We start from the raw sequence: 27,198 nt of genomic DNA on the forward strand, positions 1-27,198 counted from the left end.
ATTCTATGACCTTTGGCCCTAGACTCTCCCACCAGTGGAAACATCCTCTCCACGTCCACTCTATCTACGCCTTTCATTACTAGTACCGGCCACCTCAACAATAGCTTGTCACCTCCCTTCTGTGTTGTTATTATTTTAAGTACGTCTTAAATGCATGTTTCAATGTGTCGTGGTTAGTTATGTGGTTGGGGGGGGGGGGGGGAATAAGGGGAAGTCACCGAGGTTTTTCAGTCACTTACCTCGACGGAGATTAAATACGTCTTCTCCGTGCCACATCTCCCCCCCACACCCCCCCCCCCCCCCCATCCCCCCCCCCCCCCCCCCCCCCCCCGCGGCCTAACAACTTGGATTGGTGCGGCCTTTCCTGGAAACCGGCCCGGAGCCTCAAGCCGCAGTGTCGGGGATCATTTGCCGAGGAACGCCAGAAAAAGAGCTCCAACCGCGGGCCCTGGGGACTTTAACGATCATTCCGATTAGAGGGCCTGGACATTGGACGTCAGACCATCGGCAGCGGCAACTGTGGAGGGTTCAAGGCCCCGACCAGGGTGAACAAAGAGGAACATGACTGAACGGCATTGCCTTCCATCACAGTGGGGAGTGTCGATTCCACTGTGGTGGATGTCTGTGCTATATTTTATTTTATGTGTGTATTGTGTATTTTTCACTTAGTGTGGCAACTCAAATCTCACTGTACCTTAGTTGGTTTAAGTGACAACAAACGCAAACTTGAACTTGGGAGTTGCTGCCAAAACGTTCTCCCTGCGACCACGTGGGTTTTCTCCAGATGCTCAGGTTTCCTTCCACACTCCAAAGACATACAGGATTATAAATTAATCGGCCTAGTTAAATCGTCCCTAGTGTGTAGGATAGAGCTAGTGTACAGGCATGGGCTCGGTTAGCCGAAGGGCCTGATTTCACGCTGCATCTCTAAACAGAACTAGAACAACCTTCAAAAATGTTTCCAGTCGACAACAACACCGTGTTTTTTCAAAGCACCTTTAACAAAACAAAATATCCCGACACTTCACAACGGCATTACATAGAAACATAGACAATAGGCGCAGGAGTAGGCCATTCGGCCCTTCGAGCCTGCACCACCATTCAATATGATCATGGCTGATCATCCAACTCAGTGTCCAGTACCTGCCTTCTCTCCATACCCTCTGATCCCTTTAGCCACAAGGGCCACATCTAACTCCCTCTTAAATATAGCCAATAAACTGGCCTCAACTACCTTTTGTGGCAGAGAATTCCAGAGATTCACCACTCTCTGTGTGAAAAATGTTTTTCTCATCTCGGTCCTAAAAGATTTCCCCCTTATCCTTAAACTGTGACCCCCTTGTTCTGGACTTCCCCAACATCGGGAACAATCTTCCTGCATCTAGCCTGTCCAACCCCTTAAGAATTTTGTATGTTTCTATAAGATCCCCCCTCAATCTTCTAAATTCTAGCGAGTACAAGCCGAGTCTATCCAGTCTTTCTTCATATGAAAGTCCTGACATCCCAGGAATCAGTCTGTTGAACCTGCTCAGTACTCCCTCTATGGCAGGAATGTGTCAGAATGACACGGGGAACTGCAAATGTTTGTGAGCAAAACACAAAATGCTGGTGGGCATTGTCTGGAGAAAGGTCCTAACCCAAAACATCATCTGTCCATTCAACTCTGTTATCAGGCAGCTGAATCATCCTAGCACAACCAGAGACAGTGCTCAACTATTACCTACCACTGAAATAAGGATTTCATTGTTCTATCTGGGACATATGATAATAAACCACTCTTGACTTGATGTGTCTCAGATTATCCCTTTGCTGGCTTTACCTTGCACTAAACGTTATTCACTTGTCATGATAGACAAAAATGCTGGAGAAACTCAGCGGGTGCAGCAGCATCTATGGAGCGAAGGAAATAGGCAACGTTTCGGGCCGAAACCCTGAAGGAAATAGGCAACGTTTCGTGTCGAAACCCGGAAGGGTTTCGGCCCGAAACGTTGCCTATTTCCTTCGCTCCATAGATGCTGCTGCACCCGCTGAGTTTCTCCAGCACTTTTGTCTACCATCCAGACCTGAAACGTTGCCTATTTCCTCCGCTCCATAGATGCTGCTGCACCCGCTGAGTTTCTCCAGCACTTTTGTCTACCATCCAGACCTGAAACGTTGCCTATTTCCTTCGCTCCACAGATGCTGCCTTGCCCGCTGAGTTTCTCCAGCATTTATGTCTACCTTCGATTTTCCAGCATCTGCAGTTAATTCTTAAACACATTCCCTTGTCATGTATCTATACACTGTAAATGTGTCGATTGTGATCATGCATTGTCTTTCCACTGACCGGGTTAGCACGGGACAAACAGCTTTTCACTGTACCTCGGTGCACGTGACAATAAACTAAACTGAACTCCACAGATGCTGCTTAACCCACTCGAGTTCCTCCAGCACTGTGTGTTTTAGTTGCTCATTTCTGGAAAACCCTTGGAGGAGGAAAGGAGGGACTTCCACCCCCTTAGATCAGTGGTTCCCAACCTTTTTTTAGCTCATGGCCCCCTAGGGATCTTTTAATTTTTCTGACATTATTAGCGGAAAAAAAGTACTTCAATATTATAATACCTTCCATAAAAATATCAGTGTCTATTAACTGCACATATATTCACTTTTATTCTATTCCACAAACATCAAAAATATTTCAACTACATAGATTTAAATTTAATAGAACTTGAATTCATTGAACCTGTGGCCCCCTAAATCCCAATTTTTTTCTGTGGCCCCCCCTGAAGTTTGCCATGGCCCTAGGTTGGGAATCACTGCCTTAGATGACGGCAGTTGAAGGTGGGTCACCAGTGCTAGAGTTATTAAAATCCGGGCTGAACAGAGATAGATGGATGGGGGAGGACTAAATTCCCATCAAGGAGAATTTGAACTCTCTGTACAGATTTGACACGAAGGGAATGAATTGGGGCGGGACAAGTCTTAGATTAGAAACATAGAAAACAGGTGCAGGAGTTGGCCATTCGGCCCTTCGAGCCAGCACCGCCATTCAACATGATCGTGGCTGATCATCCATAATCAGTGCCCCGTTCCTGCTTTCTCCCCATATCCCTCGATCCCCTTAGCCCCAAGAGCTAAATCTAACTCTCTCTTGAAAACATCCAGTGAATTGGCTTCCACTGCCTTCTGTGGCAGAGAATTCCACAGATTCACAACTCTCTGGGTGAAAAAACATTTCCTCATCTCAGTCCTATATGGCCTACCCCTTATTCTTAAACTGTGACTCCTGGTTCTGGACTCCCCCAACATGGGGAACATTTTTCCTGCATCTAGCCTATTTCAATCCCTTTAAAGTTTCGCCAAGACCCCCTCTCATTCTTCTAAATTCCAGCGAATACAAGCCCAGTCGACCCATTCTTTCATCATATGTCAGATTCAGCTGGCTGCTTTTCTAAAGCAACTTGAAATGTAGATGGAGTCAATGGTGGGGAGTTATCCATGAATTGATGTCTTGCAGAATATATCAGCTTTAGGGTTACGTTTATTATTATCATGTGTACCGAGGCGTGCATGCTATCCAAACAAATCAGATCAAACTACACATTAATGCAATCCAGTCAAACTCAAGTAGACTAGGTAGAGCACAGGGGAAGATGCAGAGTGCAGAATATAGTTATCACTGTAACGCATCGGATCCATAGACAAAGTGAATGAATTAATACGTTTATTGGCCAAGTATTCACATACAAGGAATTTGCCTTGATGCTCCGCCCGCATGTGACAACATGCCGTACAGTAACAGTTAGGCATGACATATAAAACATTCCTAGTGGAATATCCACAATGGGGTAAAAGTGTTCAAGAAGGAACTGCAGATGCTGGAAAATCGAAGGTAGACAAAAATGTCTAAAAAAAACAATTTCATCGGTCTGAAGAAGGGTTTCGGCCCGAAACTCCAGTATTTCCTTCGCTCCATAAATGCTGCCGCACCCGCTGAGTTTCTCCAGCATTTTTGTCCACCTAATGGGGTAATAGAGGTGTTTAGCTGACTTTTAGGCAGATAAAAAGATATATAATAATGGAAGATAGACACAAAGTGTTGGATTTACTCAGCAGGTCAGGCAGCGTCTCGGTTACTTTCCCGAGGCAGAGCGAGGTGGACAAAGGTACGGAGGGATATGGATAATGCGCTGGTGTTGGTCTTGGCATCATGTTCTGCACAGACGTTGTGGGCTGAAGGGCCTGTAGCCGTGCTGTACTGGGCCTGTACCTGCTGGAGTTTAGAAGGATGAGTGGAGACCTCATTTTAACTTACCGAATAGTGAAAGGCTTGGATAGAGTGGATGTGGAGAGGATGTTTCCACTAGTGGGAGAGTCTAGGACCAGAGGGCACAGCCTCAGAATTAAAGGACGTTCCTTTAAGAAGGAGATGAGGAGGAATTTCTTTAGTCAGAGGGTGGTGAATCTGTGGAATTCTTTGCCACAGACGGCTGTGGAGGCCATCGATGGATATATTTAAGGCAGCGATAGATAGATTATTGATCAGTACGGGTGTCAGAGGTTATGGGGAGAAGGCAGGAGAATGGGGTTAGGAGGGAGAGATAGATCAGCCATGATTGAATGGCGGAGTAGACTTGATGGGCTGAATGGCCTAATTCTGCTCCTATCATGTATGACTGTACTGTTCAGCGTTCCATCCCAAAGCCAAGGCTTATTTCCCAGCCCCCCCCCCCCCAAAGTCGAACAGCAAAAATAAAACCTCGAACCTAATAGAAGCTTTGAATGTGTTCCTGGATAAGGTTGCAGGAATGTTCGTTCACTGCTGCAGGCAAAGTAATCAGCCCTAACTGATCACAGCGGGAGGGTTGCAGAAGGCTTGGGTAATTAATAGAAAACTTACTAAGCTATTTGTACAATAGAGTAATTATGGTGCAACTGCCAAAAGAATGCCTTCCTACTTGGCTCATCTCGTTATGCCTCCTGTGGGAGTGGTGGAGCGAGTGAGCGAGTGAGATCTGCTTGTGCGCAGAGACCTACAATCATTGATCAAGCCGAGAGCCACCATTATCACACTTCAAGCTTTAAGCCACATCACTGACAGTCCCAGAAAATTGTGAATTATTAGGGTACACGGCACCCCGCTCTGTTGAAAGTCGAAAACCCCTGTCCCACGGTACGAGTTCATTCCAAGAGCTCTCCCGGGTTTGCGCTGATTCGAACTCGGAGATTTACGGTAATGGCCGCTCGTCGATACTCGGGGCTCTCGTGGACATTTTTCAACATGTTGCAAAATCTTCACCAGTCTTCCCGAGTACCTGCCATTAGCGAGTCTTCCCGAGTACCTGCCGTTAGCGTTACGAGCCGCAAAGAGTCGTCCCCGAGCTCCGACGTACCCGCTACGTTCATTCTCCGTGCTTACCACGAGTTTGGTTTTTTTTAAACTCGGGAGAGCTCTTGGAATGAACTCGTACCGTGGGACAGGGCTATTAAGCATTTATCAAAATGCATCTCGTGCTAATACTCGCCGGTGAAATGGCCCGCGTACCGTGCGGAATTCACACCACGTCTGAGTGCAGCGGGTAGAGCTGCTGCCTCACAGCGCCAGAGACCCGGGTTCCATACTGACATCAGATGCTGTCTGTGTGGAGTTTGCACGTTCTCCCTGTGACTGCGTGGGTTTCCTCTGGAGCTCGAGTTTCCTCCCACATCCCAAAGTTTGTGGGTTAACTAACCCTCTGTAAAATGGCCCGAGTGTGTCGGGAGTGGATGAGAAAGTGGGATAACATAAAACTGGTGTGAATGGGTGGATGATGGTCAGCATGGACTCGATGGGCCGAAGGGCCTGTTTCCATGTGTATCTTTCAATCATTGAATCAATCCAATCAAACGATTCTTCAGATACAATTCTAATTATGATCTATTGAATAACGAATACTACAGGTTGTCAATTAACTGTCACGGACCCAAAAACATTAAAGGGCCAGTCCCACTGACGCAATTATTTTCAGCGACTTGCCAACACCCATCATAGTCGCAGCAGGTCGCTGAAAATTTTCAAAGGCGGCAACCAGAAAATGATACGATACTTTGGGCGACTAATCACGACCATACAGGAGTCACCCCGTGCGGGGTGCAGACAAGTTGCCGGGAAAAATCGCCTAAGTGGGACAGGTCCTTTACGATATTACTATTATATATATTTTAAATTAAGCATCAGCAACACCCAAACAAAAATGTAGATACAATGCTGGTTTACAAAACCGACAATGCTGGAGTTAATCAGCAGGGCAGGCAGAATGAGGGGAGAACATGGGTAGGTGACGTTTCACAGAGTGCTGGAGTAACTCAGCGGGTCAGGCAGCATCTGTGGAGAACATGGATAGGTGACGTTTCACAGAGTGCTGGAGTAACTCAGCGGGTCAGGCAGTATCTGTGGAGAACATGGATAGGTGACGTTTCACAGAGTGCTGGAGTAACTCAGCGGGTCAGGCAGCATCTGTGGAGAACATGGGTAGTGAGTGATGTTTTACTTTGTAGGTTCAGCGCAGAGAGGCCCTTTTCACCCCGTACACTTGCACTATCCTACCCACTAGGAAATATTTACAATTTTACCAAAGCCAATTAACCTACAGATGCACACTGGCACGTCTTTGGAGTGTGGGAGGAAACCGGAGCACCCGGAGAAAACCCACATGGCTACAGGGAGAACACACAGCCAGCGCCTGTAGTTGGGGTCGAACCCGGGTCCATGCGCTGGGAGGCGGCAGCTCTACATGAAGAACATCTGTACATCCAAAACATGGGAATAAATCAGCACGGATTGGCCCCCCTCTGTGCTGTGGCTGAGGCCCCTTCCCTCCCCCCACCACCCCAATCTTTGCACATCCACAATCTTTTCCACTCGTCTCTTTAATTTCATGTTTCATGTATCATGTGTTTTTAGACCAATTTCCCTCCTGGAAGTTCTATCGGATCGGAGAGTCACAGCAGCGCCCAGACAGAGGAGCGTACCTGACGAAGGGTTCGGAGAGGCTGTGACAGATTTGCCAGGGACTGCCCGGGATTCATCAATAGGCTGGATTGCAGCTCCCCGCAACCAAGGAAAACCAGTCCATCCAGTGTGGTGGGGCCACACCTAGATTCCCTCCGGTGCTGACACAGACTAGAATCACACAGGAAGCCTCTGGGCTCATCGCCCATTCTCACCCTCCCTGCCTGCACTACAAGATACAAGATAGATTTATTCATCACATGTGCCAGATGGCACAGTGAAATGAAATTCCCATACAGCCATACAATTAAAAAAAAGGGACACAACACACTATAGGGTTTGACATAAAACATCCCCGCACAGCAGAATCAAAGTTTCCCACTGTGTGTGGGAAGGCACCAAGGTCAGTCTCTTCCTCCATTGTTCCCCGTGGTCAGGGTCTCCCCGTGCCCTCCGCAGTTGCCGCTACGGGCGGCCCGATGTCCAGGACCGCTCGCCGGGGTGTTGTAAGTCCGACAACGGGGCTGCGGGACGTCCTCAGCAGCGTGGACACAGTCGGCACTACTGATCTACTGCAGTGGTGAACAGGAATGGGACATCCAACCCAACCTCCTGACTGGGGCATCTAGCTGTTTGCCTGCATTGGATCGAATCCTTCTACAGGAAGGACATTATTGCCATAGAGGGAGTGCAGAGAAGGTTCACCAGACTGATTCCTGGGATGTCAGGACTGTCTTATGAAGAAAGACTGGATAGACTTGGTTTATACTCTCTAGAATTTAGGAGATTGAGAGGGGATCTTATAGAAACTTACAAAATTCTTAAGGGGTTGGACAGGCTAGATGCAGGAAGATTGTTCCCGATGTTAGGGAAGTCCAGGACAAGGGGTCACAGCTTAAGGATAAGGGGGAAATCCTTTAAAACCGAGAGGAGAAGAACTTTTTTCACACAGAGAGTGGTGAATCTCTGGAACTCTGCCACAGAGGGTAGTTGAGGCCAGTTCATTGGCTATATTTAAGAGGGAGTTAGATGTGGCCCTTGTGGCTAAGGGGATCAGGGGGTATGGAGAGAAGGCAGGTACAGGATACTGAGTTGGATGATCAGCCATGATCATATTGAATGGCGGTGCAGGCTCGAAGGGCTGAATGGCCTACTCCTGCACCTAATTTCTATGTTTCTATGTTACACCTTACCAAAGGCATTTGAAATGCTACAATTGTATCGGCAAATTAACAATTAGCCCCAGGGCCAATTTGTTTAAGGAAATCTATGACTGAGCTTGTTGACTATTTCACTTCTGCTTTGGGTGTGTTTGCACTCACACGCACACAGCCGGTCTCACGCACACAGTCGGTCACAGCGACAAAGGCTACAAAAAGTTGTGACCACTGCCCAGTCCAGTCCATCATCGACTCTTGACCTCTCCACCGTCGAAGGGATCTATCGCAGTCGCTGCCTCAAAAAGGCAGCCAGCATCATCAAGGACCCACACCATCCTGGCCACACACTCAACTCTCCACTGCCATCGGGAAGAAGGTACAGGAGCCTGAAGACTGTAACGACCAGGTTCAGGAACAGCTTCTTCCCCACAGCCATCAGGCTGTTAAACACAACAACAAATAAGCTCTGAGCTCTGAACTGCAAAAGACTATATTATTATTGCACTATATTTATTATTTATTGAACTTTTTTCCTTTTTTGTCTCCTCCTCCGTTGTGTACTGTGTTTTAATATACACATATTCTGTTGTGCTACAGCAAGTAGGAATTTCATTGTCCCATCCGGGACATACAACAATAAAACACTCTTGGCACATGCACAGTCAGTCACACACACACAGTCACACACACAGTCACACACACACCCACACACACACACACACACACACACACACACACACACACACACACACACACACACACACACACACACACACACACACACACACACACACACACACACACACACACACACACACAGACACACACACAGACACACACACACACACACACACAGTCACACACACACACAGTCACACACACACACAGTCACACACAGTCACACACACACACACACACACACAGTCACACACACCCACACACACAGACACAGTCACACACACACAGACACAGTCACACACACACACACACACACACACACACACACACACACACACACACACAGTCACACACACACACACACACACACACAGTGCCTCACACACACAGTCACACACACACAGTCACACACATACACAGTCACACACCCTCACACACACAGTCACAGTCACACAGACAGTCACACACACAGTCACACACCCTTATACACACACAGTGCCTCACACACATGCCAAGTTCTCCATAAGCCAAAGTTGAACAACATGTGGATGTATTTAACAATGTTCAAGATCAGATCTGATCTTGTTCAGCTGCAGCGTGATGGAGAGTGAAAAGATCAGGCAGTTAACTACAAAACAAGGTGGAGAAATGGCTCCCATGTCTGCAGAGATCAGGCAGGATGCCGACCCCTCTCCCCCCGATGACCACAGGCCCTGCCTGCCGCTCACACTGGCCATGTTGGCATTCACACTCACTGCCACATGGAGCCACTTCAAAGGAAACCAGTTAAACGGAACCAGGCGCAAAGCAACTAAGTCACGCTCAATTCTGCAAAGGCTACACAGCAGAGTTGGTCAAGATTGCCAGCCTCTGCTATGGCAACAGCACCGGCTATTTGCTCCCCCCTCACATATAATCACCCTGCTGGCTGGCCGGCCGGCCACTCCCAATATAACCACATGCTGAGTCCAATTACAACCTCATCTTCCACTCATCCAATCTATCCTTGCCCCTTGCACCAAATGTGCATCTGTGTCGATCTTTAATGGCCATTTACCAAATTACATTGAGGACGTGCTGGAGAGGGGGGGGGAGGGGAGGGGGGGGAGAGGGGGAGGGGGGGGGGGGGGGGGGGGGGGGGGGAGTTTGGCAGTTTCAGCTGCAGAGTGGTGGCAAGGGGTGGAAGATTGCAACCTTCACGTGGTCCGCCCTGTTGCGACTAATGCAATCAACTCGACGTGCACAAACAAACAGAAGATCAAATAGAACAAAGGTACACAAAATTGCTGGAGAAACTCAGCGGGTGCAGCAGCATCTATGGAGCGAAGAAAATAGGCGACGTTTTGGGCCGAAACCCTTCTTCAGACTGATGGGGGGTAGGAGGGGAGAAGGAAGGAAAAAGGGGAGGAGGAGGAGCCCGAGGGCGGGCGGATGGGAGAAGACAGCTCGAGGGTTAAGGAAGGGGAGGGCTATCAAAATTGGGGAGAATTCAACGTTCATGCCATCCGGACGCAAGCTGCCCAGGCGGAATATGAGGTGCTGTTCCTCCAATTTCCGGTGTTGCTCACTCTGGCAATGGAGGAGACCCAGGACAGAGAGGTCGGATTGGGAATGGGAGGGGGAGTTGAAGTGCTGAGCCACCGGGAGGTCAGGTTGGTTATTGCGGACTGAGCGGAGGTGTTCGGCGAAACGATCGCCCAACCTCCGCTTAGTCTCCCCGATGTAAATCAGCTGACATCTAGAGAAGCGGATGCAGTAGATGAGGTTGGAGGAGATACAGGTGAATCTTTGTCGCACCTGGAACGACTGCTTGGGTCCTTGAATGGAGTCGAGGGGGGAGATGAAGGGACAGGTGTTGCATTTCTTGCGGTTGCAACGGAAAGTGCCCGGGGAGGGGGTGGTGCAGGAGGGGAAGGGAAGAATTGACAAGGGAGTTGCGGAGGGAGCGGTCTTTGCGGAAGGCAGACATGGGGGGAGATGGGAAGATGTGGCGAGTGGTGGGGTCACGTTGGAAGTGGCGGAAATGGCGGAGGATTATGTGTTGTATTTGCCGGCTGGTGGGGGAAAGGTGAGGACTAGGGGGACTCTGCCCTTGTTGCGAGTGCGGGGATGGGGAGAGAGAGCAGTGGAAGAGACCCTGGTGCGAGCCTCATCTATGGTGGAGGAGGGGAATCCCCTTTCCCTGAAGAGCGAGGACATTTTTCCGATGCCCTGGTGTGGAATAGAACAAATAGAACAAGTTGTCCAACAACTTTAGGCTGAGCACGCCACACGACAGATGTGGAGTGGTGGCAAGGAACACACGTTCTTATTTGTGCAGGAAGCAACAGCAGATGCTGGTTTACGCAGAAGATACGAGACACAAAATTCTGGAGTAACTCAGTGGGACAGGCAGCGTCTCTGGAGAGAAGGAATGGGCGACGTTTCTGGTCGGGACCCTTCCTCAAGATTCGACCCAAAATGTCACCGTGTTGCCGGCGCCTGCTGGCGTACGCAGAGATCGAACCCGGCGCTCAGAACCCGGTGACTCGGGAGGGGCCGCTTGTTTTGTGCGGTTTTTACTTGCGTGCGTTAGTTCAGCGCAGACCACCGTTGTGGGCAGACGTGTCTGTAGAACCTGCATACTGGCAATCGAACGTGAATAAAGATTTGTTGAAACCCCCAGTAGTTATTTCTCAGACCACCAAAACCTATTCCTTTTCTCCGGAGATGCTGCCTGGCCCGCTGAGTTACTACAGCTTTTTATATCTATCGACACATTCTTATTTCTCCAACCAATGCAACATTGATCATTTAATTCCTCCAAAAACTCGCATGCTTTTCCCTCCCAAATCAGAATCAGTGTGTAAAACAATGCAGGATTACAATGTTCTTCTGCTAATGCTGCCCCATCCTCAGGTAAACGAGCATCTGTAGTTCCTTTCTGCACACAAGTAAGAATACAGAATGGTAGGTAGACAAAAACGCTGGAGAAACTCAGCGGGTGCAGCAGCATCTAAGGAACTAAGGAGCGAAGGAAATAGGCAACGTTGGCTGTTGGTGGTCGGCATGGACTCGATGGGCTGAAGGGCCTGATCCTAAACTAGCTAACCGTTAACCAAACCCGACCCGCTGAGTTACTCCAGCTTTGTGTGTCTATCTTCAGTACATTTGCAATACACTGGCGCCTATCAATGGAACATTGTCCAAGTCTATTCTTTCCACAACTAGAACAAATCCAACTCAATTAGTCTGCATTCAAATCAAAGTGCTGGAATGCATTGTTCAGTGCAAGCAAGCACACTTCAATGTCAATAGGCTGCTTAACAGCATTCAGTGTGAACTCTGCTAGCAACACTGAGCGCTAGACTCCATCCTCCACAGCAACGAGCCAAACAAGAGGAAGACCAGAGACCAAAGATCCTATATCGGAGCAAGATAGACCACTCCTGCTAAATGCAATGGGCTGACGTGTAGTACGCAACGGAGCGGAACGTGGGCCTTTTTTTCATCCATTTCAGTAACCGGACCCGACCCGACCCGACCCGCAGTGTAATCAACGTTGCGGGGGAACAGTTTGTGTTAATAAATTAAAATTCTGAAAATGAGGAGAAGATTTTTACCAAATAACTTTGATTTTTACGGGGATGTTTCCGTAACCGGCTTCTGTCTCCGCACTAGTATCTTTGCTCCGCTACGGGATCTTTGGTGCGGAGACGGAAGCCGGTTACGGGATTGGGGCCAAACATTACCCGTGAATCTGCCCATGGCCGTACTAGGTATTTTTCATCGAGTGGACTATCTTGCTCGCTGTAGGGTCTTTGCCAGAGACTGCCCTTGACACAAACGCTGCATCTCACCAAACCTGCCGCCACTGGCTGTCTGGCACCCGGTGAAACCAAAACCAATCACCAACACAGAGAGGACACATTAACTTACAGAATAATGAAAGTCATAGATAGAGTGGATGTGGACAGGATGTTTCCTGTCCACATAATGGGAGCGTCTAGAACCAGAGGTCACAGCCTCAGAATTAAAGGACATTCCTTTAGGAAGGAGGCTTGGTGGAATTTATTCGGTGAATCTGTGGAATTCTTTGCTACAGAAAGCTGTGGAGGCAGTCAGTAGATATTTAAGGCAGAGATAGATCGATTCTTGATTAGTGTGGGTGTCAGGGGTTATGGGGAGAAGGCAGGAGAATGGGGTTAGGAGGGAGAGAAATGGCAGAGTAGACTTGATGGGCCGACTGGCCTAATTCTGCTCCTATCACTTATGACCTTATGCTCAAGAGTTTCAAATAGTGACCACGTCGAACAAGGCAGATTCCAATCACCTGCCCTTCACATTCATCAGTGATGCCTGCATCAAACCCACCATATAACATTACTGAGGGTAGACTGAGGTCAGAACCCCTTTCACTAAGGTGGAGATGTCAAAGACTAGAAGGCACAGATTTAACACTAGAAGGCACAGATTTAACACTAGAAGGCACAGATTTAACACCCGAGAGTGGTGGGTGCCTGGAGTGTTAATAATAAAAGTAACATCCAACAATCTAGAAAATGTAGATAGCCACAAACTCAGCGGGACAGGCATCATCTCTGGATAGAAGGGATGGGTGACGTCTCGTGTCTCCAGACTAGAAAATGTACGGGTCTTGTACAAGTGAAGGCCCGATTACTGGAGCTTTACTGGAACAATGATCTGGAGAGGATTGTGGACACAAGGAACTGCAGATGTTGGAAACTCGAGCGAAACACAAAGTGCCGGAGGAACTCTGTGGGTCAGGCAGCATCTGTGGAGGGAATGGGTTGAGGCCCATCTCCAGACTCGGATCGCAGGGAATAGGCAATGTTTCGGGCCGAAACCCTGAGGGAAATAGGCAACGTTTCGGGCCGAAACCCTGAAGGAAATAGGCAACGTTTCGGGCCGAAATCCTGAAGGAAATAGGCAACGTTTCGGGCCGAAACCCTTCCGGGTTTCTGCCCGAAACGTTGCCTATTTCCTTCGCTCCATAGATGAGTTTCTCCAGCATTTTTGTGTACCATGTGACAAATAAATGTATCTTGTAAGTAATGAGGTACCTGCAAATGAACCACAATCTCTTCAGCGCAAAATATTATAGAAAATGTGGACAAAAGAAAGTGCCTGATTTGCTACGAGTTTACAGATCCTCTGCCCCACGATGACCATCAGACCCAAGTTCACACTAGTTCCATGTTATTGATTGGTCTCTACAAGGTACTGTTAACAGATTTTTATATCAAGTTCTTAAAAGATTTCACGGCAAAATAATGTGTGGCCAGTGGTATCCCCTTCAATATTCCATACTGTGGAATCAGAGATCGAGAGGGAATCACAACTAGGTATCTAATTTTAGCTCTAGAGACCAAAGACAAACTTGCACCCCAGCTGAAATTAATGACACAACACAATGTCTGGAATTAATACATCTCCTTCATTAAAAATAACGGCAAATAAAATCACAGTTGTGGTGAATTAATTGGAGATAATACTATTCTGAATAATTCAGATCTTTCTTGCACGTTTTCCAATAATCAATTCATGTAAAAAGGAAAAGCAGGTTAGCAGCAATTAAAGAGGGTCAGATAATTGAACAAATACTTTCCAATCTGGAAAGATAAACTGCCTTGAATAATATTATTAAATAATTGCAAAACACCATCCACTAAATACCAACTTTGACAGAATAGAGTTTGGTTTTGGATGTTTTGTGGACCAGCGTAGCTGGGGTTACTGATCTTTTTTCTCTGGCAACGGCAATATAAACTCTACAAGTCCCGACGTCGGAGTTCCAACATCGCGCCGAGCGGTGGGCTGCCCGTAGCGGTGACAGCGGAGGGTTCGGAGGCCCCGAACACGGGTGAACGTCAGAGGAAGTGACCGACTTTGATGCCTTCACTCACATAGAAACATAGACAATAGGTGCAGGAGAAGGCCATTCGGCCCTTCGAGCATGTACCGCCATTCAATATGATCGTCCAACTCAATATCCCATCCCTGCCTTCTCTCCATACCCCCTGATCCCTTTAGCCACAAGGGCCACATCTAACTCCCTCTTAAATATAGCCAATGAACTGTGGCCTCAACTACCTTCTGTGGCAGAGAATTCCACAGATTCACCACTCTTTGTGTGAAAAATGATTTTCTCATCTCGGTCCTAAAAGATTTCCCTCTTATCGTTAAACTGTGACCCCTTGTTCTGGACTTCCCCAACATCGGGAACAATCTTCCTGCATCTAGCCTGTCCAACCCCTCACAGTGGGAAACTGCTGTGTGGGGGATGTTTTATGTTGGACTCTATTGTTGTGTTCTATATTTTATTGTATGGCTGTGTGGTGATCACATTTCACTGTGCCAACTGGCACATGTGACAAATAGTTTGTTTAAGAAGGAACTGCAGATGCTGGAAAATCGAAGGTAGACAAAAATGTTGGAGAAACTCAGCGGGTGCAGCAGCATCTGTGGAGCGAAGGAAATAGGCAACGTTTCGGGCCGAAACCCTGAAGGAAATAGGCAACATTTCGGGTCGAAACCCTGAAGGAAATAGGCAACGTTTCGGGCCGAAACCCTGAAGGAAATAGGCAACGTTTCGGGCCGAAACCCTTCAGGGTTTCTGCCCGAAACGTTGCCTATTTCCTTCGCTCCATAGATGAGTTTCTCCAGCATTTTTGTGTACCATGTGACAAATAAATGTATCTTGTAAGTAATGAGGTACCTGCAAATGAACCACAATCTCTTCATCGCAAAATATTATAGAAAATGTGGACAAAAGAAAGTGCCCGATTTGATACGAGTTTACAGATCCTCTGCCCCACGATGACCATCAGACCCAAGTTCACACTAGTTCCATGTTATACCAACTCTTGCATCCACTCTCTACACACTCGGGGTAATTTTACTGAGGGCCAATTAATCTACAAACCTGCACGTCTTTGGGATGTGGGAGGAAACCCACGTGGTCACAGGGAGAACGTGCAAACTCCACACAGACAGCACCCCGAGGTCAGGATCGAACCTGGGTCTCTGGTGCTGTGAGGTAACAACTCTATCGCTGCACCACAGTGCTGCCCCGATCCATGCTTTGGTCTTGCTGTAGACCAGGCAGGGTCCACATCAGATGCTGCATAGAACATAGGCAGATCCTCCATCATTCGTTCCAAAATCTCTTCTCAACCCACACCTACTGCTGGGGATCCAAACACTAAATGCTGGCATTTACAATGCAAGAGATATTGGCCTGGGATTCACAGCAAGGGAATAAGGAATATTATCTTCTCAACTGGATAGATGATGAATGCACACAGAACAATGTTCAGACAGGAACATCTATAAGGTAGACAATCAAACCTCCCCACCCTCAGTGTAGAAATGCCAATTACTAGAGGGGAGAGTTTTAAGGTGAAGGGGCAAAGTTTAAACATGATGATTTGTAGTTACGTTTTTTTCAAGCACAAAGTGTGAAACACACTGCCCGGGGTGGTGGTGGAGGCAGGTACAATAGTGGCAAGGCAGAGGGGGTTAGTTTAACTTGGCATCATGCACAGCATGGACATTGTGGGCTGAAGGGCCTGTTCCTGTGCTGTACTGTTCAATGAACTTACAAAGACAGGCAAAGTGACACATGTGTTCAACCGGTGTAACAGTCACTTCGTAACCACGCAATTCTTAAAGAGCAGCCACCTCAAATTACTTTTTCGGGGTATTTTCTGGATGTATTTTCAGTGTAGAACAGTCTCTCTAGTGAAACCTACACACACCTCTAGAACAAAGAAACCACTATCACCCAGAGCCAGCTGTAGACCAATCTCTCATCTACCCATATTATACCATCATCTACCAGACTATGCAAATAAAATGGGGCAATAGGGTCTCAGCCCCATTTGGGGTTAGCAATGGCGTTAGACAAGGGGGAATGTTGTCCCCAGTCCTTTTTAATCTATATATTGATGATCTGTCTAAACAATTGAAAGCCTGTAACACTGGGTGCGTGATTGGTAATATTTTAGTGAACCATATTATGTATGCAGATGATCTTGTGGTCTTTAGTCCATCTAGCGCTGGTCTCCAGCAGCTCCTTACTATATGTTCTGTGTATGGTGTGGAACATGACATTAAATATAATGCTAGTAAGAGTGCTGTTATGGTCTGTAGAACCAAAGAGGATAAATGCCTAAAATATCCTGATTTTAAATTGTCTGACAATAATCTTAGTGTCTGTGATAAGATAAAATATCTGGGGCATATTATTACAGAACAAATGACAAATGATGAGGATATTTATAGGCAACGACGCATGCTGTATGTACAGGCGAATATTCTCTTGCGTAAATTTGGTGCGTGTGCAGATGTGGTGAAGATGTCGCTATTTAGAGCATACTGCACACCACTCTACACTGCGCACATGTGGTCGAACTATGGAAAGACAAGTATGCAGAGACTAAAGGTGGCATATAACGATGCCATGAGAACACTGCTAAGTCAACATAGATGGTGTAGTGCCAGTAATATGTTTGTGGCTGCAGGAGTCAGTACTTTACAAGCTATCCTAAGACACCACATGTATAAATTCATTTGCAGGATAAATGACTATAAAAATGTGCTTATTGTGGCCTTGTCAAACATAAGGGTTAGCACTACACGCTACGAATCCCAGCTGTGGAGACATTGCTATCGTTATCTCGTTGTAGGACATTGATCATTCTTTTAATCTGGATTTTTCACTTAAGTATTGTGGGGTTTTTTAAATATAAATTATGATGTTTTTATGTGATAGACCATGATTTTATATATATTTATGATATTTGATATGCAATGCATTTTTAATGTAATGTTGCTCCTTGTCTGGACCTTGAGTCCGTAATAAAGATTACTATTGTTATTATTATTATTATACCCAATGGGACCCACATTGGACAGGACAAACAACGCAGGTATTTTCAAACGATAATTTTATTGAGAATAAAAATGTATGAATCACATTGAGCGAGATCTTAAAGATAGCGGAGTCAGGGGATATGGGGAGAAGGCAGGAATGGGGTATTGATTGGGGATGATCGGCCATGATCACATTGAATGGCGGTGCTGGCTCGAAGGGCCGAATGGCCTACTCCTGCCCCTATTGTCTACCGACATGAATTTCACACAGTTTTTCACTTGCTCCTTCCGGTATTTAGATAGAATATCACAATCTTCGATTAACAAACAATGTATAAAATGTGCGTCCACAAATGCAGCCGGAGACCATCGAACACGCGCGGGACATTTTAGAAGCATTTTTACGATTATGGCTATTAAAACAAAAGGCTTCCGTTGTTGCCTTGACTGACTGACATGTGGTGGAACAAACGGAGTTAATGTTTATTGTCCTTCCCTGTGAAGGACAAATGGCAGATCAGAAGGTCCTGACAGACTGAACCCTGGCTGTGGTGAAGTTTAATGTTATAGAGTCGGCACCAGCCACAGCCACTCTGAAACAAATCAATGCCCAATCCTCCCGAGTCTGAACAGCCCGTATGTTCATAAGTGATCAAGTCAAGTCAAGAGAGTTTGTCACGTGTCCCTGACAGGGCAATGAAATTCTTGCTTTGCTTCAGCACAAAAGAACATAGTAGGTATTTACTACAAAACAGATCAGTGTGTCCATATACCATTATATACGTAAATACACACACATGAATAAATAAACTGATAAAGATCAAATAACAGATAACGGGCTTTTAATATTCAGAGTTTTGTCCAAGCCTAGATTAATAGCCTGATGGCTGTGGGGAAGTAGCTAATCCTGAACCTGGACGTTGCAGTCTTCAGGCTCCTGTACCTTCTACCTGAAGGTAGCAGGGAGATGAGTGTGTGGCCAGGATGGTGTGGGTCCTTGATGATGCTGCCAGCCTTTTTGAGGCAGCGACTGCGATAGATCCCCTCGATGGAAGGAAGGTCTGAGCCGATGATGGACTGGGCAGTGTTTGCTACTTTTTGTAGTCTTTTCCTCTCCAGGGTGCTCCATGATGAATTAGGCCATTCGGCCCATCAAGTCTACTACTATGCCATTTAATCATGGCTGATCTATCTTTCTCTCTTAACCCCATTCTCCTGACTTCTTGACCTCTGACATCTGTACTAATAAGAATCTATCTATCCCTGCCTTGAAAATATCCATTGACTTGGCCTCCACAGCCTTCTGTGGCAAAGAATTCCACAGATTCACCACCCTCTGAAATTCCTCCCCATCTCCTTCCTAAAGGTACATTCCTTAATTCTGTGGCTGTGACCTCTGGTCCTAGATATCCCACTAGTGGAACATCCTCTCCACATCCACTCTATCCAGGCCTTGCAATATTTGGTAAGTTTCAATGAGGCCCCCACTCATCCTTCTAAACTCCAGCGAGCACAGGCCCAGCGCTGTCAAACGCACGTCATGTACCTTCAGCAACAGACTGGTTCCACCAAGATGCAGCACAGAACGCCACAGGAGATCCTTCTTCCCTGTGGCTATCAAACTGTACAACTCCTCCCCTTCTGTCGTGGAGTTGACTGAGACTGACTCCCCTCAGGAGTGATCAGAGGTTTTCAGTGAAATAGCCCGATGGTTTTCTCCGGGTGCTCCAAACACGTACAGGTTTAGGGGGGGGGGGGGGGGTGACATCACTCTATGTGTGTGTGTGTGTGTGTGTGTGTGTGTGTGTGTGTGTGTGTGTGTGTGTGTGTGTGTGTGTGTGTGTGTGTGTGTGTGTGTGTGTGTGTGTGTGTGTGTGTGTGTGTGTGTGTGTGTGTGTGCTGGGGCCATGAATGGAACCATAGAAATACAAAAGTCATTTTATTTTTACTGCTACCTGGAGAATTCTAATCTAACAAGGAGGGGGAACGTGGGGGAGGGGAGGACGAAGGTTTAATTTAGTTTAGAGATACAGTGCAGAAACAGGCCCTTCGGCCCACCGAGTCCATGCTGACCAATGATCCTTGTACACTAGCACTATCCTACACACACTGGGGACAACTCACAATTTCACCAAAGCCAAATAACCAACAAACCTTTGCGTCTTCGGAGCGAGGGAGGAAACGGAAGATCTCGGAGAAAATCCACGTGGTCACTGGGAGAACGTACAGTACAAACTCTGTACAGACAGCACCCATAGTCAGGGTGGATCCCGGGTCTCCGGCGCCGTGGGATACCCACTCAACCACTGCATTAACACCAAATATCCTACAGCGGAGCAAGATAGACCACTCCTGCTAAATACAATGGGCTGACGTGTAGTACGCAACGGAGCGGAATGTGGGCATTTTTTTCATCCATTTCAGTAACCGGACCCAAACCCGACCCGACCCGCAGTGTAATCAACGTTGCGGGGGAACAGTTTGTGTTAATAAATTATAATTCTGAAAATGAGGAGAAGATTTTTTTTACCAAATAACTTTTATTTTTACGAGGATGTTTCCGTAACCGGCTTCCGTCTCCGCGCCAGTATCTTTGCTCCGCTACGGGATCTTTGGTGCGGAGACGGGAGCCGGTTACGGAAATGGGGCCGAAAATGACCTGTGAATCTGCCCATGACCGTACTAGGTCTTTTTCGTTCAGTGGACTATCTTGCTCGCTGTAGGGTCTTTGACCACTGGCCAAAAGCTACAGGGACAACAAACCAGTCCATCCAGTAGCAAACTAATCCTGCTCCTGCTCCTCAGCGGGAGGCAGCAGATACAGTAGAATTTGGACGTGAAGATTGCAGCTGCAATATTGTTACACAAATTGACAAGCAAAGAAAGGTCCAAAAAAAAAAAAAATTGATACCAAACGGCTGTTTAAGAAAGAACTGCAGATGCTGGGAAAAATCAAAGGTAGACAAAAATGCTGGAGAAACTCAGTGGGTGAGGCAGCATCTATGGAGCGAAGGAATAGGTGGCGTTTCGGGTCGAGACCCTTCCGGGTCTCGACCCGAAACGCCGCCTATTCCTTCGCTCCATAGATGCTGCCTCACCAGCTGAGTTTCTGGAAGGGTCTTGACCCGAAACGTCATCTATTCCTTTGCTCCTCAGATGCTGAGATCTTTGAAATCTGCTGTCTAATCCAGCGTAACAGCAAACAACTGGTGGAAGAAGTGGAGAGCACAAGTAGATACAAACAGGCAGAGAGAGGGGACAGTCAGGATAACAAATAAGGCATTGCAGTTTGAAGTATGTTTATGGTACATTGGTATGATTTCTGGGATGTCAGGACTTTCATATGTAGAAAGACTGGATAGACTCGGCTTGTACTCGCTAGAATTTAGAAGATTGAGGGGGGGATCTTATAGAAACTTACAAAATTCTTAAGGGGTTGGTCAGGCTAGATGCAGGAAGATTGTTCCCGATGTTGGGGGAAGTTCAGAACAAGGGGTCACAGTTTAAGGATAAGGGGGAAATCTTTTAGGACTGAGATGAGAAAAACATTTTTCACACAGAGAATGGTGAATCTGTGGAATTCTCTGCCACAGAAGGTAGTTGAGGCCAGTTCATTGGCTATATTTAAGAGGGAGTTAGATGTGGCCCTTGTGGCTAAAGGGGTCAGGGGGTATGGAGAGAAGGCAGGGACAGGATACTGAGTTGGGTGATCAGCCATGATCATATCGAATGGCGGTGCAGGCTCGAAGGGCCGAATGGTCTACTCCTGCACCTGTTTTCTATGTTTCTAAAGCACTGCTGTAAGATACAGCCATTACAGCATTCAGGGTTTACACAAGAGATCGTACAGGGAACAAATGTTACAAATAAAAATACATTTTGCTTATTAAACCAATATTATTCTAGCTGGTTTCAACCTCAGAGTGATCAGAGGTTTAGCAGGTTTTCAGTGAAAAAGCTCAATGTTTGTGATTTTTGGACTGGTACAAAATTGAATATTTGCAAATGGCCAGGAAATCCATGGTGACCAGTGGAAACGAAGCGAAAAATCTCATTACACTCGACAACCGCAGCACAGTGGCTCAGCGTAGAGTTGCTGCCTTACAGTCACAGACCTGGGTTCGATCCCGACTACGGGTGCTGTCTGCACCTTCTCCAAGTGACCTGTGTGGGCTTTCTCTGGGAGCTCTGGTTTCCTCCCACATTCCAACGATAGACAGTAGACAATAGGTGCAGGAGTAGGCCATTCGGCCCTTCGAGCCAGCACCGCCATTCAATGTGATCATGGCTGATCATCCCCAATCAGTACCCCGTTCCTGCCTTCTCCCCATATCACCTGACTCCACTATCTTTAAGAGCCCTATCTAGCTCTCTCTTGAAAGCATCCAGAGAACCTGCCTCCACCGCCCTCTGAGGCAGAGAATTCCACAGACTCACCACTCTCTGTGAGAAAAAGTGTTTCCTCGTCTCCGTTCTAAATGGCTTTCTCCTTATTTTTAAACTGTGGCCCCTGGTTCTGGACTCACCCCAACTTCGGGAACATGTTTCCTGCCTCTACTTGTCCAAGACCTTAACGATCTTATATATTTCAATGAGAATCCCCTCTCATCCTTCTAAACTCCAGTGTACAAGCCCAGCCCCTCCATTCTCTCAGCATATGACAGTCCCGCCATCCCAGGAATTAACCTTGTAAACCTACGCTGCACTCCCTCAATACGAAGAATGTCCTTCCTCAAATTAAGATGTGCAGGTTTGTAGACTAATATTATTCTAGACCATAATAATCTGGATATCAATTGTTTCGAGATGCAGCGTGGAAGCAGGTTCTTCGGGCCACCAAGTCCATACTGACCATCGATCACCGGTTCAACACAAGTTCTGTGTTATCCCAGTTTCTCATCCACTCCCTACACACTAGAGGCAATTTTTTTTTTTTTTTAATGGAAACCAATTACCCTACAAACCTGCACATTTGTCGATGTTACAGTGGACTCAGTAAAACAACACACCTCCAACAATTCCCAACTGATTCACTAACTATCATAGAAGTGCCGTCACCAGGACTTTAGTCAAATACATACAATGGGATGTCAACACCATGGGAGCTATCAGGCTTAACTTGGATTGCAACAATGAGGGGGGGACCTCATTGAAACGTACAGAATAGTGAAAGGCTTGGATAGAGTGGATGTGGAGAGGATGTTTCCACTTGTGGGAGAGTCTAGGTCTAGAGGTCACAGCCTCTGAAATAAAGGATGTTCTTTTAGGATGGAGATGAGAAGAACATTTATTTAGTTAGAGGCTGGTGAATCTGTGGAATTATTTGCCACTGAAGGCTGTGGAGGCCAAGTCAGTGGATATATTATTGAATATTGAATTAAATTGAATATATTTAAGGCAGAGATGGATAGATTCTTGATTAGTACGGGTGTCAGAGGTTATGGGGGAGAAGGCAGGAGAATGGGGTTAGGAGGGAGAGATAGATCAGCCATGATAGAATGGCGGAGTAGACTTGAAGGGCCGAATGGCCTAATTCTAGTCCTGTCACTTATGACAGGGTCGGAAGAAGGGTTTCGGCCTGAAACGTTGCCCATTTCCTTCGCTCCATAGATGCTGTCGCACCCACTGAGTTTCTCCAGCTTTTTTGTCTACCTTCGATTTTCCAGCATCTGCAGTTCCTTCTTAAACATTTATGATCTTATGATCACGCAGGGACATTATTACCTTTCCAAACTCAGATTGTTCACACAGAGAGTGTGTGGATATACAGGGCACAACACCAGCATCAGTGGATGAATCCCCCTGCTGCCAGCAACATTCATTAGCACATGACACAAACCATGGTCTCAACGCACCTCTCTTCACGAACAATCTGAGGTATATTTTGTGTTTAAGAAAGAAATGAAGATGCTGGGAAAATGGAAGGTAGAAACTCAGCGGGTGAGGCAGCATCTGTGGAGCGAAGGAATGGGTGACGTTTTGGGACGAGACCCTTCTTCAGACTATATTTTAGATCATTAGGGTCGAGAGCAGCGACAATAAATATTGGAACAACCTTGTATGTCCCGTTTACCCCCGGCAACTTTAATAGCAGATGACAATGTTATTTCACTTATTTATGAACAACTAATGATGACCAGATATACCAGAACCAAACACAGTCAGTCAATGAGAACAAATATATACAAATCCTGAATCAACACATTTGCCCCCTGGAGGTAAACTTACCCCAGGTTGGGGACCCTTGTGTTAGAAAATAATAATAATATATTTTATTGTGATTGCACATATGTGCAAAGAGATTTGGTATGCAGTTTCCATCCGATATCATAACTTAAACCACTCCTAAAATTTAAATGAAATTTCGATACGCCGAGAAACATGATTTGTAAAAAAGAACAGTAAAACAAACAGTCTAAAGTGCAAATGTGTCTGTGCCGGGTTGATGTGTGACGTGACCACCCGAGGGAGACAGTTGATGGGGGTGGGGGGCACTCAGCAGGGCCGGTTCAGAGCAGCTATAGCTCTGGGGATGAAGCTCATTCTCATTCTCATTCGTAAGAAATCTCATTATTACAAACCCTGGAATATCTCGAACTGTTCGGCCAAATGCAAACTTCCTCACATGAGAATGGCACATGCTCCACTGACTCAACAACTAAAACTGAAGAGGTACCGAAGTACAGTGAAAAGCCTTTGTTGCCTGCGATCCAGTCAAAAAGACCAGGCATGATTACAATCAAACCATTCACAGTACAGTGCAAGATAAAGTGAAAATTAGCCAATATAATTACATGCAGATGTTTTTGAACATATCCAAAAATTGAACTTCCAGACACAGTTTTCCACAACTGCTCACACCCTTCAACCGAATGTTAACCGCAACAAGTCGATGTTTTAAACAGCACTGATATTTACAGCACAAGTCCGCCCAAGATTGAACAGTTAAATATCATGTGCAAAAAAAATTAAAGTCTTTCTTACATTCAATGCCTGTGAATGCCATTAACCTAGACTACACAGCGCTAATCTATGGAGCGCAAAGCCATCAAATATAGCAACAACCACATCCAAACTCAACATAGTCTTCAGAGTGGGAGAATATGGGAACAGATCCCGTGGCCCAAATCACCCAAGTTACTGACCCGAGCCAGTCCCACCTGCCCACAATTGGCCCTTAACCTTCTAAGTCTTCCCTAGCCATGTACTTGTCCAGATGTTGCTATGCCTGCCTCAACCTCTGGCAGCTTGTTCCATATACGTCCCTCACTCTGTGTGAAAAAAGTCACCCCTCAGATTCATCTCACTTTCAACCTATATCCTCTGGTCCTCGGTTTGCCTGCCCAGGGCAACAGACCCAGGTGTGCATGCACCCCCTTTATTCCCCACATACACCTCCATCAGATCACCCTCAGCCTCCTGCGCTCCAAGGAATGAAGTCCTTGCCTGCCCAATCACACCTTGTAGCTCAGGCTCTCGAGTCCTGGCACTATCATAAGGGATAGGAGTAGAATTAGGCCATTCGGCCCATCAAGTCTACTCCGCCATTCAATCGTGGCTGATCTATCTCTCCCTTCTAACCCCATTCTCCTGCCTTCTCCCCATAACCTCTGACACCCGCGCTAATCAGGAATCTAGCTATCCACTGACTTGGCCTCCACAGCCGTCTGTGGCGAAGAATTCCACAGATTCACCACCCTCTGACTAAAGAAACTTCTCCTCATCTCCTTCCCAAAAGATCATCCTGTGGAGGCACCTGATAGCAGCCCCAGGTCACGATGAACCATCGGCTCTAGAGGGCGACGTCCCGGTGAGTGGGGGAGGCACGAGTCATGGGGTCGGTACTCGAGTTGTTATTTAAGGCTGGGCAACGCCCGTATCAGCGGAGGAGTCGGGAGCTGTATGTACATTGGTGACCCCGACGTGATCCAATGTGGGACTGGCAGGAGTCCAGCCAAAAACTAATCGGACACAAGTGTGTGCTCTAGACGTGTTTATTCTTCTGCAATACAGCTCCCTACTCCTCTGCTGACCGGGCCACAGTCCTTTAATTCTGAGGCTGCGACCTCTACTCCCAGACACTCCCACTGGTGGCAACATCCTTGTGAATCATCTCGGCATTCTTATCCAGCTTAATAACAACATTCTTCCTGCACCAGGGGTGACCAGAACTGAACACGATGTTCCAAACACCAATAGTTGGACCTTGCACTGGTTTGGAGTTGGATAGTGAGTCCCCTGGGCAGGATAATTATTAAAATATCACACTCACCCCCGGCCTGGATCCAGGGTGATGGCCCTGGGCTGGTCGAGATCTTGCCAGAATAACACTTTTCGCAGCGACCCGTCCAGATCAGCCACTTCGATCCGATTAGTCTCCGAGTCGGTCCAGTACAACTTCCTCCCCAGCCAGTCGCATGCCAGGCCATCGGGCGAGACCAGTCCCCATATCACCACATTCTGGGTGTTGTCTGTCTGGTTGAGGAAGATCACCTTGATCGCCTCCTCGCTCACGTCAGTCCAATAGACCAGGTCCTCGGAGAAGACAAAGTCGACCGCAGCCGCATCCTCCAGCCCGGCCACCAGCACCGTGGCGTTTGTCTTCCCACCGGACACGTCCACCAGCCGCAGGTCTCGGCGGTTGGCAAACAGCAACAGCGGGGACCCTGTCAATGGTAAAGAAGAATGTTAGTATCAACTGGCAGCATCGACTCAGACACACACACACACGTACACACACACGCACACACACACGCACACACACACACACACAGACACGTACACACACACACACACACACACAGACACGTACACACACACACACGCGCACACACGCGCGCACACACACGCACACACGCGCGCACACACACGCGCGCATACACACACACGCGCGCATACACACACACGCGCACACACACACGCGCATACACACACGCACACACACGCAGACACACACACACACAGAGGACAGCTCGTTACTCGGGGGACTTTAAAACCAATCCTCACATTCACATTCATTGTCACGTGCACCAATTAGATTAGATTCCTTTATTTGACATTCAGACCTTTCGGGCTGAACGCAATTAAGGTACAGCGATAGGTAGACAAAAATGCTGGAGAAACTCAGCGGGTGCAGCAGCAACTATGGAGCAAAGGAAATAGGCAACGTTTCGGGCCGAAACCCTGAAGGAAATAGGCAACGTTTCGGGCCGAAACCCTGAAGGAAATAGGCAATGTTTCGGGCCGAAATGTTGCCTATTTCCTTCGCTCCATAGATGCTGCTGCACCCGCTGAGTTTCTCCAGCACGTTTGTCCACCTTCGATTTTCCAACATCTGCAGTTCCTTCTTAAACAAGGTACAGTGATATTTGAGTTACTGTGCAGCCACACAATTAGAAGAACACAACACAGTTAAAAAGAACGATAGGACTTCTCATAAACATCCACCACTGATCGTTGGGATGGAAGTCAATAATGTTCAGACAGTTTTCCTCCGTTTTGTTCACCCGTGTT

General features: G+C 47.0%; 1 protein-coding gene across 1 annotated transcript in view; it reads right to left on the reverse strand.

Annotated features, from left to right (window-relative positions):
- lrp6 (low density lipoprotein receptor-related protein 6) overlaps positions 1-27,198 on the reverse strand; it is a 122,726-nt gene that overhangs the window by 90,850 nt on the left and 4,678 nt on the right. Inside the window, exon 2 of the mRNA XM_055650038.1 lies at positions 25,958-26,351. Within this exon, the coding sequence (XP_055506013.1) occupies positions 25,958-26,351 (394 nt within the window). The remainder of the gene's footprint in view (positions 1-25,957; positions 26,352-27,198) is intronic.

Source organism: Leucoraja erinacea, chromosome 19 (assembly GCF_028641065.1).
Source record: "Leucoraja erinacea ecotype New England chromosome 19, Leri_hhj_1, whole genome shotgun sequence".
NCBI classification, from domain to species: domain Eukaryota; kingdom Metazoa; phylum Chordata; class Chondrichthyes; order Rajiformes; family Rajidae; genus Leucoraja; species Leucoraja erinaceus.